Here is a 16,344-nt window from a genome sequence, read left to right on the forward strand (position 1 = left end):
GAAGTTATTACAAGATGAAACTAACTGTAAAATCAATGCATAAAAAATTTCATACTAGAACGATAGATCAATCAAGATACGTTTGTTTGTTATTGTTACTGAAGAGACTAATATGTTTTTTAGCTAATACCACTAATACCTAGGTATCAGATAAGGTGGAAAAATAAAGAAGTTTCGTAATATTATGACAAGCTAACGAAATATTATACATGAGTGATACCTTTTTTACAATTGAGATAAAACAAATATATGAATACATATTACTCTATATACAAAAATTTACACAATGGTTAAATAAATCGCTAAGAGGTTTTTAGTCTCAGATTGATCCGTTGATAAATTCTGCGTAATGAGAACCTATATCACTAATCTTTTCTTGAACCAATGATCTTATAAGACGATTATCTTCCTCTTTACATTCTAACAATGATTAAGGAAAAATTTTATAAATACGTTTACAAGTGATTCATAAGTAAGTCGATTATTAAAAACTATCAGCATTCAATAGATACTATAAAGGTACCCAAATCAAAACGTACTACGTAAAATTAATCATAAAATAGCCTGGAAATTGCAAATCTATGCAAATCCATGCAAATCCTATAGCTCGCTAAAAATTACGAAAATACCATAAATACAAAATAAATTAGTTTGGAAGACGTTACCTGGTAAACTATGTCTATTAGTAATAAATTGGTCAGGTTTTCTTGGCTTGTTATCCTGGCAATTAAAATAAGCAAGGAGTCAACCAATCGATACAATAATGAATTGCAAAACTATCGTGTAGGGTTGTAAAGCTTACTTTTAAATATTTCCACGCTGTCATGAGTAATAAATAAACTTGATAAGGAGTACATTTACTAAATAAATGGTGAATGCTTGTCACAGGATTTGGAATCCATCCAGCTACCGATAATAATTTAATCAATTTGCAAGACATCTCCAGTTGAGCAGGAGATTCAGCAACTTTGCTTTCTTTATTACGTAACCAATAATTTAGTAATACAGATAATAAACTTCGTAAAATAGTATCACAGTTACAAATTGCGGAAGGATCTAAAACAATTAACGAAAAAGCAAAAATCTAGTTATAAAGTATCAAGGATAATGCCAATCAGAGATCAACCGGAGACATATAAGACTTACCTTCGGCAATAAACTTTAATATATCAAATAGGAGTGGACACTTATCAAAGACTTTAAATACGTGGATATCCCTGTATTCACCCAATAATTTAAATGAAATTATTCTAATTAGAACACCTACAACTCTAATGATACTAAAATTTTATCTAGTGACCTTTCAATTGTATCTGGATGTTTAACAAAGTCATCGTCATAGCAAGCCTTCGGTACTGGAATAAGATCGGGTGATAAAAGATCGACTACCGTTATACTTAAAACTTCCAAACGAGATACATTAGTCCAGGAGTTCGGTTCGCCAGATGGAGATACATAACCAGACTTAGTTCGTTTGTCCCATTCATTGTTACTTTTAGCACACTCTCTCAAGATGTTAACATATAAAGAAGTCTTTAATAGGACTTGTTCCTAAATACAAAAGAATGTCAAACTCAAAATATTATTGAACAGCAAATTGTAAGTATACAACCAGCGAATATAACTACCTGTATGTTAGAACCATTAGTGACTCCATTTGAATTATATAATCCGTTGTTATTGCTATGAACGCGACCAATTAAGCCGTCATGGAATAAACTTTTACTACCACTAGTTTTTATTAAATCGTATTGATTACTCCAATTAGCTTTAAGTAAGCTGACATGAGGCTCGCTCATAGTAGAAGATATTGTATATTTTGTCCTCCTTCCCGTTATTCGTAATATATCAGGTAATTCTATAAATAGTAATAAATTTTTAGAAAAAAGCAACTGAAAGGTACGACACTCTGACATATATCATGTATAATTGCATACAAGAGGACCCTTACCGGAGTTATCGTTTCCCAACATTTCCGAATTTACCTAAATAACGATTATGGTAAAAAAAAATGAATAACAGTGTCTTATGAATATATAACACAATCAATATTTGCATATATATGGGAATACCGGTGACAGTAAAGCATCCTCTACTAATCGACGAAGAACAAACACTGGTCCCATCGGTTGCTTGCACAGTGCAATCATAACAGCCTTGATGGACTTTAATAAATTTTGATGATCTAAAACGGGCCCCATGAAATAATATATCAATAAATTTCATATTTATATTTCCGCTATAAAGCTGTGGCAGGCACTATGATGTGCTGTAATACGTTACCGGTTCTATGTTCTTCGTAAGTACACAATAACTGAAAGAAAAATGTAACCAAGGATTGGCTCATTAATGATACAGTCTTTACATCCATGTTAGCTTCAGCAGGCTTAAGGTAAATCATTAGTTTCAAGACTATAGTTGACATCTCGTCATTAGGATGCTGTAATAAATTTGCGAACTTCAGTATGCGAGATTGTAGCGATTGTACAAGCCGGCTCCTACAATTTAAAATGCATTAATATTGCATTAAACATTATTAACTACCAAGCACAGATTAATTTTACAAATGTAACACTTAACCTAATAAAAGACTTTGTCTCTGGATGGCTTTCCCATGTAAGTAACTGTAGAATGTTACCAAGCAACCTACAAGCCTGCATTAATACAGTTTATACAAACCAATGTTTAGATAAAAATCTAAATGCAATAGTCTCTTATCCAGCTATGTTGTTAAAAGAAATAGAGCATTTTAACCTCTTTCCGGGAAGAAAAATTTGATCCGCATGTTAAACTTGACATTAACCTTTGCACAATACTATTGGTCAATTGAGGATAACTAGATTCCAACTCACATTGCAGTTGTATAAATAATCCAAGCTTAGCAGATGAAGAAAAAATTTGTAATGACAATTTAAAAAGAATGGATAATACATAAAAATATACATATAAGTATTCTTTTAACCAAACGTACCATTTCCACAGTATGTGCGTGCAAAACGATATAAGATAGCAACTCTGCAGCAGAATCCATTCCTTCATAAACTCCGATTAAGACGAGAATACGGATGAGCCAAAATTGGCTATGTGAATGAAATTATTTCGCTTTAGTTAATGAATAGTCTATCCCTTTAAGTGATCCGCACATAGAATATCAACATTACCATATTCCACTTTCTTTTAACATTTCCCGACATAAAACATCTTTATGCTTTTGTAGTTCTACTAAAAATGGCACCAATAACTCGGCACTGGTACTGCTACTAATATTCTCATCAGAAGAGCCAGATTTTTGTTGAACCAATTGTTGTAAATGTCTTAAGAAGGAATTCTAAGAGTGAAATAGAGAAATATCTGTTAGCGCCAAGATGTAGAATATGCCGTATCAAAACTGTGAGAATGTACCATTATGCGAACGCAAGAGTTATAGATTGCGTTTTGTTCAGAATTGGCAACATTATCGCTACCATCATTTTCCCTTGCAATACTAACGAAGCACTGTAACAACTCCTTAGCACCGGTCTTAACATTCTGCATAACACTGATAACTAGAGTCGTTAAATTATAACCATTTCGCCTTTGTGATTGCTCGTAAAGTCTCATCAAGAGGTCATGATTCCCTATTGTAAAAATAATGCAAGGTTCTTTAACTAAGCGTAAATCACACATAACAAATCACTGACATTTATATCCAATTTTCAATACGTACAAAGTCGGACAAATTCAATAGTAGAGATTTCTAATAGTACTGGTGAAACAGATAGTATGTACAAAAAGAATGGAACAGCTGCCAAGTACATTTCATCTAATTTGTCTGATGTTCCTAAGCTTGTCTACATAAGTATAATTTCAGCATTTAAAATCGCATATAATCATAGATAAACGATTAGTATAGACATGTACCGAGAAGAAACTTAGTAAAGATGTCCTAATTTCCGATGGATGTTGTACAGCAATATAATTCAACACTCGTATCACTCCAGATGTAATTGAATCTTCATTAACATAAATGCCGTCCTTTTTGTAGCTATTCTGATAAAAATCTTTTAAACCACCAAGAAGCAAATGCGGTAAAAGGACAGACGAAAAGCATGATCTAAAAAAAAGAAATGATACGCCATCTTACTTCCATCAGGGATCCAATTGTTCACAAAAATAAACTATCCATTTAACATTTTAAAAACACTATTTCCGTCGATGATAATTTCACTTACGCAAAATGTGTTAAAACCCAATCGAATTGATTTGAATACTTTACTGATGTTTCTAGTAGGCAGTTTACGCAGTCTCCTTCATTGCGATTAAGTCTGTAATGATACGTTAATATGGAGAACGCCTTAGCTTCTTTGTAATTTTAGATTCATTTTATTTTTGTTTACTTTATGTTGAAGCACTGTTTTGCAATATCAATCAGGAATTGAGTAGCTGTAAGAATGAAAAAAAATCCTTTTAGGACATAGACTGTCATGATAAGCCTCGCTATTTATCAATAATAACCACAATAAATAACTATCATTTAGCATTTCTACCTTGATTGTCCATCATGTATTGCAATCGCTCATCTACCGAACTTGATGCAGGAATTCCTACAATATTGACGAGAACAATAAAATCAGTTACACTATTGATACAAACAATATCAAGAAGAATACTTTCACCGTAGCTATAACTTTACTTTCATAAATCACGATAACCGCTAGTAAAATTTGATTAATTCATTTACCAATTTAATCTACAGGGCACTTACTAAAATAATACTACATGCAAAATACTACAATGGAATAACGTATTCCGTAGTGTAACCTGTTATTGTAGAAACGCTACTACGAGCTTCCATTAACTAACCGTAAAGACAATTACCGTATATACTGTATAAGAGCCGTATTACTATTTAGCTATTTCCATTGCATTCTTCGTATCTTAACATGAAAGATTTACAATACAGTACATTATATTGTATTTCAGCATTATTTCCATTCCTTTACATAAATATTGCATAATAACTAAATCATAGAATAATGTGGAAGGAATATAACCAAACATGTTTGATATATTCATGGTTTGGTCAAGATTCATAATTTTCTAAATTTCTTGTAATGTATAAATATAGTGGATATACCGTCATTTTTTCTTAAGCTAATGATGCTCAAAATGATAGATTTCAAGGCAATATACTCGCACAGTATAGGTAGAGGACACAGACTGATTGTAGTACGCATATGTATAGCAATTTACTTAAGGAAGAACGATCGATATATTGTGTACAGTAATAAATTGATCTTCATATTTTAATACCAATGGAAATATAATTTGATATCGTACATTGCTTAAAGCAGTCAGCCATTTTTGAGGGTATTAATCCATATGAATATGAAATTACTTACCAATCTTGTCAACACATTGCTGGCTAATAAGACCCAGAAGATTTAAGGCCCACTATCAAGGTAATGAGAAAATAAAATTATACATTTCTTGAAATCACATATACTGCATACATGGTAATAGCATAGCGCTTTACTACTATTAACATATTATAGATAATACAAATTACGATAATCCAATTTTAGTTTATAAATTTGATAAGCATGTATTCAATGAAGGTGTTTTCATTGGTAGAGAATGGTTGTATCTAGTACTGTACATTACATTAATACTTACTTCGTCAATAATGCCGGTCCAAGCATCAGGACTTCGATGTAATAATTCCATTAGTGTGGCATGAATTGCTTGTGTAGCTGAATACAGTTCATTATTACTCTCTTCTTTATTGGCAACAACCGATTTTAGAAAAATATCGCTGAGTTGTTCGAATATAGCCAAACGGGCAGAAGGTAATGACACCAATAACAGTAAGCTTGATTTGGCCAGTTGAAGGCATGATTGATTATTATGTTGATAGATAAACTGGCGTAATTGTTGCAATAAATTCTATTTGATAGAGAAAAAATGGAATTAGTTCCTTTAATTCGTCTTTATCTACGTTGTTGTCGATATTATTTTCTTTCGAACACCAAACTAATTTGATAGTATATAAACGGCAGTATCGCTGCAAAGCATGCAATGTCCTACGATGTCAAAGTACTATCCATCATGCATATCACGACTGGCTATCCATTAGTATAGGATATACTATATCTCAATAGTCAGGTGTATTTTCTATTCATTAAGAGGCGAACAAGACTACAGTCATCTATCAAGGTTTGGATAACATATAATTATCATAGATTGTACTGAACGATTTCAGTGGACAACATTGGCCCGTAGAAGCGTGTCATGGTGCTACTCCTCTTGAAAGAAAGTCTTTTACTGCTCTACTATACAAGCATTGCGTAGCAAGGCAACTCATGTACTCCACGCGCAGTCATTCAACTATCTCATTTTTACTTCTATCAAGTCAATAATCAACCTGTGGATTCTTCTCTGATTGCATATCGTATGCTAGTCTTTAATGGATCTCTTGATGGCGAAGTCACTAGTTTTCTTAGACTTGAAAGCCGGCAGCGGCAGCAAATCCTAGATCGCTCAATGCTTGCAGGATTACTAAAAGGATGATGTTGTCGCGCTTGCGTTTCCTACCGTTTGTCAATTTTATTGTGGATCCAACTCTGTAGTCTACTATAGAGTCTGTCTAGCTGTTGGAGCTCTAGTAGTGCCAGTGCCTTGCAAAATAGTATCGTCGTGTTTGGAGCATGCTCTGTCGTGATCCTGACTTCCCAAGTCAAATCAGCCGTCATGCCCTATGATCTCATGATCACTATATTTCTATTTGCTATTGAATAGAGAAATAGTAGGGGGGGTGACAGACTATTTTGCACAGTGTAATACAGTCGTGTACAGTGTACAGTATGGCCTCTACAGTACAATGAGTCTACTGTACAGTACACAGTACAGTAGGTACAGCGGGTGCTCTCTGTTTCAGGACCGTCTCTACAGATCTCATACGATAGGAGGTTTCTTCCATTACCTCGTCTATCTTTCCATCTGCTTGTTAACCATAATATCTGAGCAAACTAGGGATTGCAATAGTTAAGTGTCATTGTTGACTATTTGATAGACTATCAGCAGCCTCGTCATTCTACTGTATCATCGGCCCTACGTACTCTACTGTATGGAACAAGTTCGACACGAAGTCGGACTAAAGCCGGACCGCGATGGTCTAGAACGGAGTATGATACTGTACTGGTATTGTACCGGTATTGTACCTGTGTTCGCGTCCCTTCTGCCATTTGTAATGTAAACAGTTCTAATAGCTGTACTGTACTGTACTGTATTTTAGTATCGCACAGTACACCGAAAATGAGAAAAAGCCTAGTCAATTTGTAGTGATAAGTGACCAGTTGTATCGTCAGAATAGAAAAATGGCACGCAGAGGTTGGCGTTGTTCTCTACTGAGAATAAAATGCCGTATTTCATGTAAAGGTTATTGCATTGGATCCAAATGAATTCTCCGAGACACCTGCCACTCTGCCAGCATTGTTTGAAGTATTGTACTGTACTGTACACTGTAGCTGCCTGGTATACTGTACTGTACTGTACAGTACTGTACCAGAACTTCTTACAGTCCAAATCACCGCGTACTGTACTAGATAATGTACTGTAGCAATCATGAGCGACTCAGGTGCAGCAGGTATCGAAAGCTGCTGAGCTGACAAGGGACGACGGTCTTCAAACAGCCCAATGTCTGCATAAAAGGAGAAAAATGGCTGACTTTCTTCACTGAAATTTTAGACATTCCTTATGCCCTCTTATTCTCATCACGTCAAGAGTTGGAAGATAGACTGAAGTAATATGTTTTAACTAGATGGCTTTGACTAAAACTATTCAGAGACACATCTATTCTTGCTTGTCGTCTCGATATGGAATCACCTTGTCCATTGTTGGATTTATTCTGGCATTGATATTTTCATTCGAGCTTGGTGAGGTAAAAAAATGAAATGATTACTCATCATAGTTAGCATAGATACAGGAGGGTTGTTCTATTCATTGCTTATCTTTATGGTAATGTTGCCTGTTTTCTTCTTAGCAGTTTGAACCTTTCGTAAATAGCTCGAATGTAATCAATGACCATGACAGGACTACATTTTCAATAGCTTAACTCTTGGCACTTTGTCCTGTACTGTACTGTACAATAGCTGACGCCAATTATTCTAATTATAAATCTTCACGCTGATCCAGAAATTCATTCATTAAAATTAAAATTTGTTCTGAGTACAACATACAAATTGCTAATGCTATGCTTAATGATTATACCTAATCTTATATTATTATTTTCATCTTCAAGCTGGCAATAAAATGGAGTAAGGTCCAGTATGCATCTACATTTGATAGCTTTTATGACAATCTTGCAGGCCAATCATATCAAGACAGGTAACGTCCAATTTTGCATTTGGATGCCTTAATAAGTAGCCTGATTATCATGATACTTTGACTAGTCTTGCTATTCCATACTTACAGCTTTAAAATATTATTGTAAAGATTGCTGCTATGCGTTCATTGCTTAATAATTAGACGAAAAGGATACAATGATAGTTGCTGCAAGAAACTTACTTAGCTAACTACTTCATCAGCAATGTGGGCTAACGGTAGAGAACCAATACATAATGTAGCCATAACATGGTTTACTATGCAAAGTTATTTTAAAATGATGAATGGAGTATACTTTACGCTAATCAATCAATGCCATCGATAAACTGTTATGGACTGTATAATTTCTATTAGATAAGTTACTGCTTACTGAATTATGAAACAAAGTACATTAATATTATTGACAACACTAATTGCGATTAAATTGCAAGTGGATGTAACCCTTCTCCGTAACAGCATAAAATAGAGTTGAAATTTTACGTACTTTATTAATTTTAATAGGATATGTACTCCTATGCCGATCGATGTCGTATACACATGGGTAAATGGCTCTGATCCAAAATTAATTCGCGAATTAACCGCTATTAAAAGACAGATGCAACAGGAAGTTCAAGAAATGCAAATAAACATGTAACTGCAGTAATACCAATAAGGATTAACTAATTTTTTTTTATAATATGTTACGCGAACTATTGCGTGCTTATATTATGTGTTCTACTCTGGCAGCTTATTAAGTGAGTTCAATTGTGTTCGTTGGATGTTGTATAATCCATACGGTACAATGTATCAAGCATTTCAACTCTGCATGCATACTTCGAGAAATATCGCTGCTCGCTACTTTTCCTATTAAACCTGTACATCAACGTTTCTTATTAAATTTCAGTATCTGCGCTAGCATCATATTTATGATACGGTATTATGTATACTCTTATTTCAGGTTCTACGAGGAATGTCCTCATCTCAAGAACATCGATCTTAGGTAATACGTGAAACAATGATTTTTTAATATTCCGTACGATGGAAGATAATAATTTTCCTGCATAATCACATTTCTAACCTATTAATAAGTTGTAAGTATTGAAATATATATTTTAGAATAACGGTCAAACTATTCCTATGTACTGTAGTAAATTACGCAACTTTACTCTTTTGGGGGATTGTGCAAAGTATCTACCAGATACTACGGTTGTTGAAATTAGCCATAAACATGAAACCGCAAGCAGTGGAAATTCTTCCAGGTAAAGTTTTCGCATTTACTAATTTAAAATAAAGACCATCCAGTAGAAACAAATACTACTTATTCGATTTTTATAAAACTGCCTACTAATGCAAATTTATTATCAACAGCTGGTGCTCTTTTGTCAATTGCATCCCTTCTACTATCATCGTATTAGAAGGATCTCAGCTAGCCACTGATGTAACGTTGCTATCAATACGTGAACTACACGAGTCTTTGAGCTCAGTTCGTTGGATTGCCAATGTTACCAATGCTATGTATAAAAAGTTATCCTACGCTGTAGATGTTGAAAAAGTAGAAAATGGTAATTAATATCTGTCTAAGCTCCAATAAAATTAATAGATACTCTCTTTACTCCTCTAAAACTAATAATGACTAATTATTTTGATGCTAGTTCGTTTCGCTTTCAAGTCTAAAATCGAAATGCACGATGAGCAATTAGCAGTATCAAAGGCTTACCTGGTAACTAATGTGACAGTTAAGAATAATACAGCATTCCGGATATTCCTTTATTTTTTTTTATAACATTCTAGACATCTAACAAAGTTGAGCCTCTTGGAGTCGCATTAGAGCGCCATATTCTGGTTACTGGACTTCCGATTCGATATCTAATGGATGAGACCTATTTAAGAAAAAGAATTAAAGTCATACTAAAAAAATATTTAAGAAATGAGACATTACCAAAGGTAAAATAAACCGTCGCATATTGATTGCTAATTTAATAAAACCTTAATATTATTGAACATTCATGGTCCATATAAATTACTGTAAACTGTATTTTCTAATTAAAATAGATTAAAGCATACGCTACTCAAGGCACTATTTTAGTTGAATTATCAGAAAAGTATTCAGGATCGAAACTTAGCGAAACCGTGAGTAAATCGATTCCTTATAGAATGTATCACTTAAAGTTATCTTTACTCAAATACTCTACTATTCACAAAATAACTAGAAATTGATCAAATTTAATGGTCACTTAATAAAAGTATACCAGGCCTACCTGGTCTGGGCACCAAGACGCTCTATTTCGGTTAGTATTAGCTTCAGATTATCGTATATTTTGTGACCGCACGATACGGATTTTTCATTCTCATCCTGAATGACTACAATACATATTTCTTGTCCTGTATACACTAATTTCATCTACCGACTTATGCTGTAAGGACGGTGATGACAATGATGCCGATCCAGATATCAACATGGCCTCAAACAGATTTTCAGATAACCAAGTCAGTTACTTTACGATGTTCACAACATTTGTTAATTTCTAGATTATAACCTTGGATTTCATAACTGATATAGGAGCTACGATTTTCGATACGATCAGTTGAGCGATATGCACCATGGGTTCGCAAGATTTTTATTGTTACAAATGGACAAATTCCTAGCTGGTTAAATCTAGAAAATCCCCGTGTCCAGATTGTTACACATGAGGTGATAAGCTGGTGTTCAGCTTTCGTTATTAAATGATGCAGTCACAGATTACTAATTATATCTAAAATTGTAATTCAGTAACTGACTGTCAAATAAATCAATCGTTAATAATGATACTAACACTGCTTATATATATACACAATAGTAGAACCTACGGATATCGAAATTAGAATGTTAACAATTTTTTTATATCGGACGTTTCTCTAGCAAATCTACCTCAACCGCAGCCACTTACCATCCTTTAGTTCACCATCTATAGAGAGTAATATTCATAGAATACCCGGATTGTCTAAGAAATTTATCTATCTAAATGATGACGTGTTTTTTGGAAGACCTGTTTGGCCAGATGACTTTTATACTCATGCAAATGGACAAAAAGTAAACCGAGTTCACTTTTGCGCGTATAGTTCTCGACAATGTTGATGATAATACGCGTATCATTTTTGTACCCTTAACATAGATTTACCTAACATGGCCCGTTCCTAACTGCAATGAGGGCTGTCCTCCAAATTGGATCCGAGATGGTTATTGTGATAAAGCTTGCAATACCTCATCCTGCGATTGGGATGGAGGAGATTGTTTAGGTCTGCTTCAGTAAATTTTTTCAGTGTTGCAATTATAATTGCATACTATCAAATCAATCCTAGTTTATTGAGTAATAACGACATATTCACTTCTTGTGGTAACTCGTAGGTGGAACAGAAGCTGGACAGGCGACATTACACGGCATAGGACAAAATGCAGGACTTCACCAACCAGGTCACTAGTAACCTTAATATAAGGAAATAATGCTGGAATTTGATAACTAACTTCTAAAAAATTTATAGCGATAATCAGTTATTGTAATCTTGGCTGTGCTGATAGCTGGGTTGGAGATAAATACTGTGACCAGGTTAAATATATATATATTTATATCCAATCTGAGATTTCTTGAGAACTAAAATAGCAGTGCGAATACATTTGAATTAATTACATCACGTTATCGTTCTTTGTAATTATTATCATAGTCTTGCGATGTAGCATCTTGTGGCTTTGATGGTGGTGACTGTGGAACTGCCAGATACTCTATGCTTTATCGTGTGGATTTGCATAATACTACAACTTCAGTTATTGTCCCGCATGGTTAGTATGCTGTCTTACACCCTTAAAACTCCAAATAATGCGAAATAAAATTATATAATTATTAAATTTTATACTATCAAAGTAAGGAATTGAATTTCAATTCTTCCACTAGGATTGGAAGCTATGTATATTAATTTGACAGAAGTTTTTCAGTATGCAACAATTACCGACGCAGAATATGACGGAAAGAGTTGCGCAATTCGAACTGCTGTTGTTTCCGAAAAAGCTAAAGTTTTAACATTCTTATTCTATGAAGCTTCCAAAATGGCTTGTAATGACACACAAATTAAAGTTACTTTAGTGAGTTCATCTGATACGGCAACGCGAAAGGTAGTATTCATGATTGCAGTTTTGTTATAAGGCAATAATTATATCAAGTTGGTTATTAATTCTTTTACAACCCTGCTAGTTTCAATTTACATTTAGTGTGAATTTAAATCAAGTATATCACTCCCCGACTCAATCTTTTTATACAGCCCAGGTGAATGCGGATATTATTATGTATCATTTCATAGTAATATTGTTGTAAATAATTTATTTCTGTAAAACCTAAATTGTAATTTTTTTCTAGCCGAATAAGACTCTCTCCTTAACCATGCAAAACTTTTGGAAAGATAACCCAAACCTAAAGTAATTATTACTTTTAAAGACTTGTCAACGGTAATCATTTCATATAAAATTGTTGCTATGCTGTCAATTTACTTTCACAGGCGATATAGACCAAGCTTAGCGCCTAGAAGTCTTTCTTGGGATAATATTACCATATCCGACCTTGATGATATCTCTACCAGTCTCAATCGCTCTTTAATCACACTGAAAAATGATTACAATAGTGGTTATTTAACACGCAAAGGATATGAAATTAGAAAGTCTCAATTGTTAATTTCATACGGTAAGAAAGCATGCAATACAATCCGAATTGAACATATTCTAACCTATATTTGAATAAATAAATTATATATTATTCAATTGTACACGATAACAGTTAAGGCTAGACTAGACAAAAAAAGAAACGTCAACGAACCCAGAAAGTCAAAGGCAGTTCATTCCTCCCCTCGTCGCCTTTTAAGCTATTCTGTTCGTTAGCTATTGCAAGAATTTCTTCTTTAATTTAGTATATATATCGCAATAAGTCCATTTCTTTCTTATATTTATTACTAGGGTAGAGGATCATTTCCTTGGGAGAAGCAAAGAATGTTCGATAGTTTGATTGAGGTTATACGCTGTCAATTGTCATTGTAAATAAAACTTTTTCGATATATTATTAAATCTCTACATGTACATTCTGAATAGACGAAAGAAAAATTAGAAGCGATAGAACAGCTCAGACCTAAACCCGTTATTGGTCGAAAGCTACTAGAGGCATTTAAAGGATCTCTGCAGCACGTTAATCGCATTTACAACAAAATGTTTGGATACGTGGTCAGAAAAATTCCTGCCCATATATCCCATATGATGGATAAAGATATCTTACAGGAACTGCATGATGTGTATGTATTAGTAGATAAATGACCGATTGAAGTGCGTATTTTGTATTGTAATAATGTCATTGTCTATTAAGTCGATAATTAAGCACCTCTGTAAGTTACGATTTATAAATAAATGGCATTCTGCAGCCTTCCGCAAGAGTTCGAAAAGACTTCCGCTCACCGTCTTCGGAGTCCAGACGATATGCAATTCTCATTTTCTTACTATTATTATATCATGGGCAAAATGGAAGAATTAAATGTGTCTAAGTTTTTTAAGGACATTGATACGGACAACTCAGGGTATATCATAATTTGTTGCTGATATCTTTTACAATAGCTGAAGTGTGAAGCTATTTCGCTCGTAAAATTGACAGAAATTAATAACTTAAATAATATAATTAGGGTACTTTCCGATCGAGAGTTGCGTACATTGGTTAGCCGAATTCTTCCGTTGCCTGTATCATTCCAGGTATTTTTTCATTCACCAAGAATTGTTAGAACTAATGTCATTACTAAAATAATGGAAAATTATTGATTTAAACTACATCATGTTTATCATCACTTGCTAGGCTTTATCGAATGTAGAAAAGACGCTAATTAACTGTTCCGTGGCTTTAAATATGTCTACGACAGCGTCAACTGAAAAATTAGCTAAAGAAATGTATTTTGAAGCAAAGTTGGTAAGTAACTTCTCAAGTTCGAAAAGCAGTAGTGTTTGTGATTAAAGCATCTAGGTGTAATATGAAATTGGTATCGTCTCTTAGCCTCCAATTACTTTGGAACTTATATCGAGCTGCGATCCAATTGTTAGTTTAATTAATGAAAGTTATACGCCTACAAACAAGCACAAGTAAGTAAATTTTCATAGAGATACCGCAATCATTATCTAATTTAAGTTTATTTCCTCAGATTTGAAACTGTTGACGACGAAAACGTAGCTTTCAAAATGCTCCGCAACAATGTTACAACAGTGAGAATTCATTTCTATTTTAAGAGCTAGTTACTCATTTATTCAGTATATTAACGTACTAAACCAATCTTCTCACAGGTTATGATTCAGTTAGACTCAATCAGAAGAGACAGAAAGTAAGAATTTAGCAATGTTGTAGCATTGAATGTTATCTTGTCGTAGATGAATGGGTATACATACCATTGAAACATTTTCCCTGTATTGATTTGTTAAGAAAATTTATATGTCTGAATGATGATATTGACCATGAACACGAAAATGCTATTTTGGTAAGTAGTTTTTTAAATTGCAGAATTAGCCAAAGTGTCACTATTTAAAACTATTTAAATAAATTTTAGAAATCTAAATATTGCTCTCTAGATTAAGGGGCTACTCATTGAACTATATGAAACACTGTTTCCGACACCATCGCAATTCGAACTGCCGAGAAATTATCGTAATCGATTTTTATATGTGAAGGATTTAGAAGAATGGTACAGCACATTTTCCAGGATTACACTAATTTTTTGTGAATATTTTAATAACCAATCCATACAGCAACATCATTTTACTTTCATTCTCAAGGGCAAGGAAAAAACGAATATTACGAATGTGGGCTTATACGATCTTTTACATTATATTATTATTCACGTTATTTTCATTTATTTATGGCCGGGTAAGAATTCCATTATACTTTTTTTGGGACTTATTCCAAGTAATCGATCGTGATTTCTAATTTACGTATCTTATCTAACCTGTGAAGATTGTGGCATACAAGCGAAGATATGCGAGAAGGCAAAGATCCGATTCTTCATCAGAGGAGAGATTGCTTGATGTTTAGTAAGCAAACACATTTTGTATTCTAAATCTATAAAAATTAGTGCTGTATTATTCTTTTACTGAAATGGCTCAATTGTATCCTTTTAATGCCGTAGTAGTGTAATACAAGTGTAAACGATTTATACAATGCATATTAAATATGTTGCACCTTAGAATAGTATGTAATCGTACAAATCTATCTTCTTTCCTGGATGTATAGTATGTGTAAGCTGAAAGATTCTAACTGTGTTATTAAATATCGTTCATGTTTCCGATTAAACCCAACTGAACAAATTATGCCCGATGCGACCATGGAAGCTAGCTAGCTAACATCTTGCCATATTTATTACTTTTTTGATATGGCATTGCGATTATGATTCAATCGTCATAAATCCTTTACCGTACCTATCAATTCTTAAGTACCCGTTACTAAGGTTTGAATTCAAAATTGTTTATAAAATAATGAAAATTATACAGACTAAATCAATTCTATGTTGCGACGATTTATCTCATGTAATACTATTTCTAGGCAATGTCTTATCGACCACGCTTACTAATCGATATATGAATGAATCTGCTATTTATCTCTGTATGTGGATAGTAATTTTTGATAATAGAAATTGCGTTATGGTTTTAAGATTTAAATTACTCTGCGTAAAGCAAAATGTTGTAAGGAACTGCTTGCGTAATAAAATTTTTATTGCTATTATCATGATACAAAATTGCCCTTTAAAGGAACGCTCATTACGAACTAGTTACTATCGCAATGAAAACGTTTTATAACTGAAACAGCACAATAAAATATCTGGCTAGACCAGAAGCGCAATATTACTCGTAGTCTTTTGTTTTATGCAACGAAACGAAATAGTGAATAAAATAATCCTTATACAGTACAATAAATTTCCAATAAACGATAAATTTTTCGATACCATATTAACAGCGACTGTACATCG

At 33.5% G+C, this 16,344-nt stretch overlaps 2 protein-coding genes across 2 annotated transcripts; one reads left to right on the forward strand and one right to left on the reverse strand.

Moving 5' to 3' along the window:
* Positions 1-319: 319 nt before the first annotated feature.
* TRIADDRAFT_51610 (uncharacterized protein) lies at positions 320-7,223 on the reverse strand (the record flags this gene model as incomplete). Its single annotated transcript, XM_002108536.1, has 21 exons — positions 320-420; positions 666-720; positions 803-1,056; positions 1,147-1,217; positions 1,301-1,551; positions 1,629-1,858; positions 1,952-1,985; positions 2,073-2,185; positions 2,284-2,498; positions 2,581-2,654; positions 2,972-3,080; positions 3,162-3,328; positions 3,403-3,617; positions 3,707-3,830; positions 3,901-4,093; positions 4,212-4,304; positions 4,377-4,422; positions 4,527-4,583; positions 5,382-5,433; positions 5,656-5,925; positions 7,098-7,223. 21 exons carry the CDS (start codon positions 7,221-7,223, stop codon positions 320-322), a joined length of 2,850 nt encoding a protein of 949 aa, XP_002108572.1.
* Positions 7,224-7,798: 575 nt separating this feature from the next.
* On the forward strand, positions 7,799-15,717 carry TRIADDRAFT_51611 (uncharacterized protein; the record flags this gene model as incomplete). Its single annotated transcript, XM_002107730.1, has 33 exons — positions 7,799-7,918; positions 8,279-8,364; positions 8,863-8,991; positions 9,299-9,340; positions 9,489-9,599; positions 9,709-9,902; positions 9,993-10,060; positions 10,132-10,284; positions 10,393-10,470; positions 10,551-10,628; positions 10,762-10,827; positions 10,901-11,032; positions 11,493-11,616; positions 11,726-11,791; positions 11,860-11,924; positions 12,040-12,154; positions 12,267-12,484; positions 12,726-12,784; positions 12,865-13,046; positions 13,140-13,231; positions 13,316-13,369; positions 13,448-13,644; positions 13,771-13,923; positions 14,026-14,092; positions 14,193-14,303; positions 14,388-14,473; positions 14,533-14,593; positions 14,672-14,709; positions 14,808-14,862; positions 14,954-15,066; positions 15,158-15,248; positions 15,336-15,412; positions 15,612-15,717. The coding sequence occupies 33 exons, from the start codon at positions 7,799-7,801 to the stop codon at positions 15,715-15,717; spliced, it is 3,387 nt and encodes a 1,128-aa protein (XP_002107766.1).
* Between the last annotated feature and the right edge of the window lie 627 nt (positions 15,718-16,344).

The sequence above is a fragment of the Trichoplax adhaerens genome, genomic scaffold, assembly GCF_000150275.1.
Source record: "Trichoplax adhaerens TRIADscaffold_1 genomic scaffold, whole genome shotgun sequence".
NCBI classification, from domain to species: Eukaryota; Metazoa; Placozoa; class Uniplacotomia; order Trichoplacea; family Trichoplacidae; genus Trichoplax; species Trichoplax adhaerens.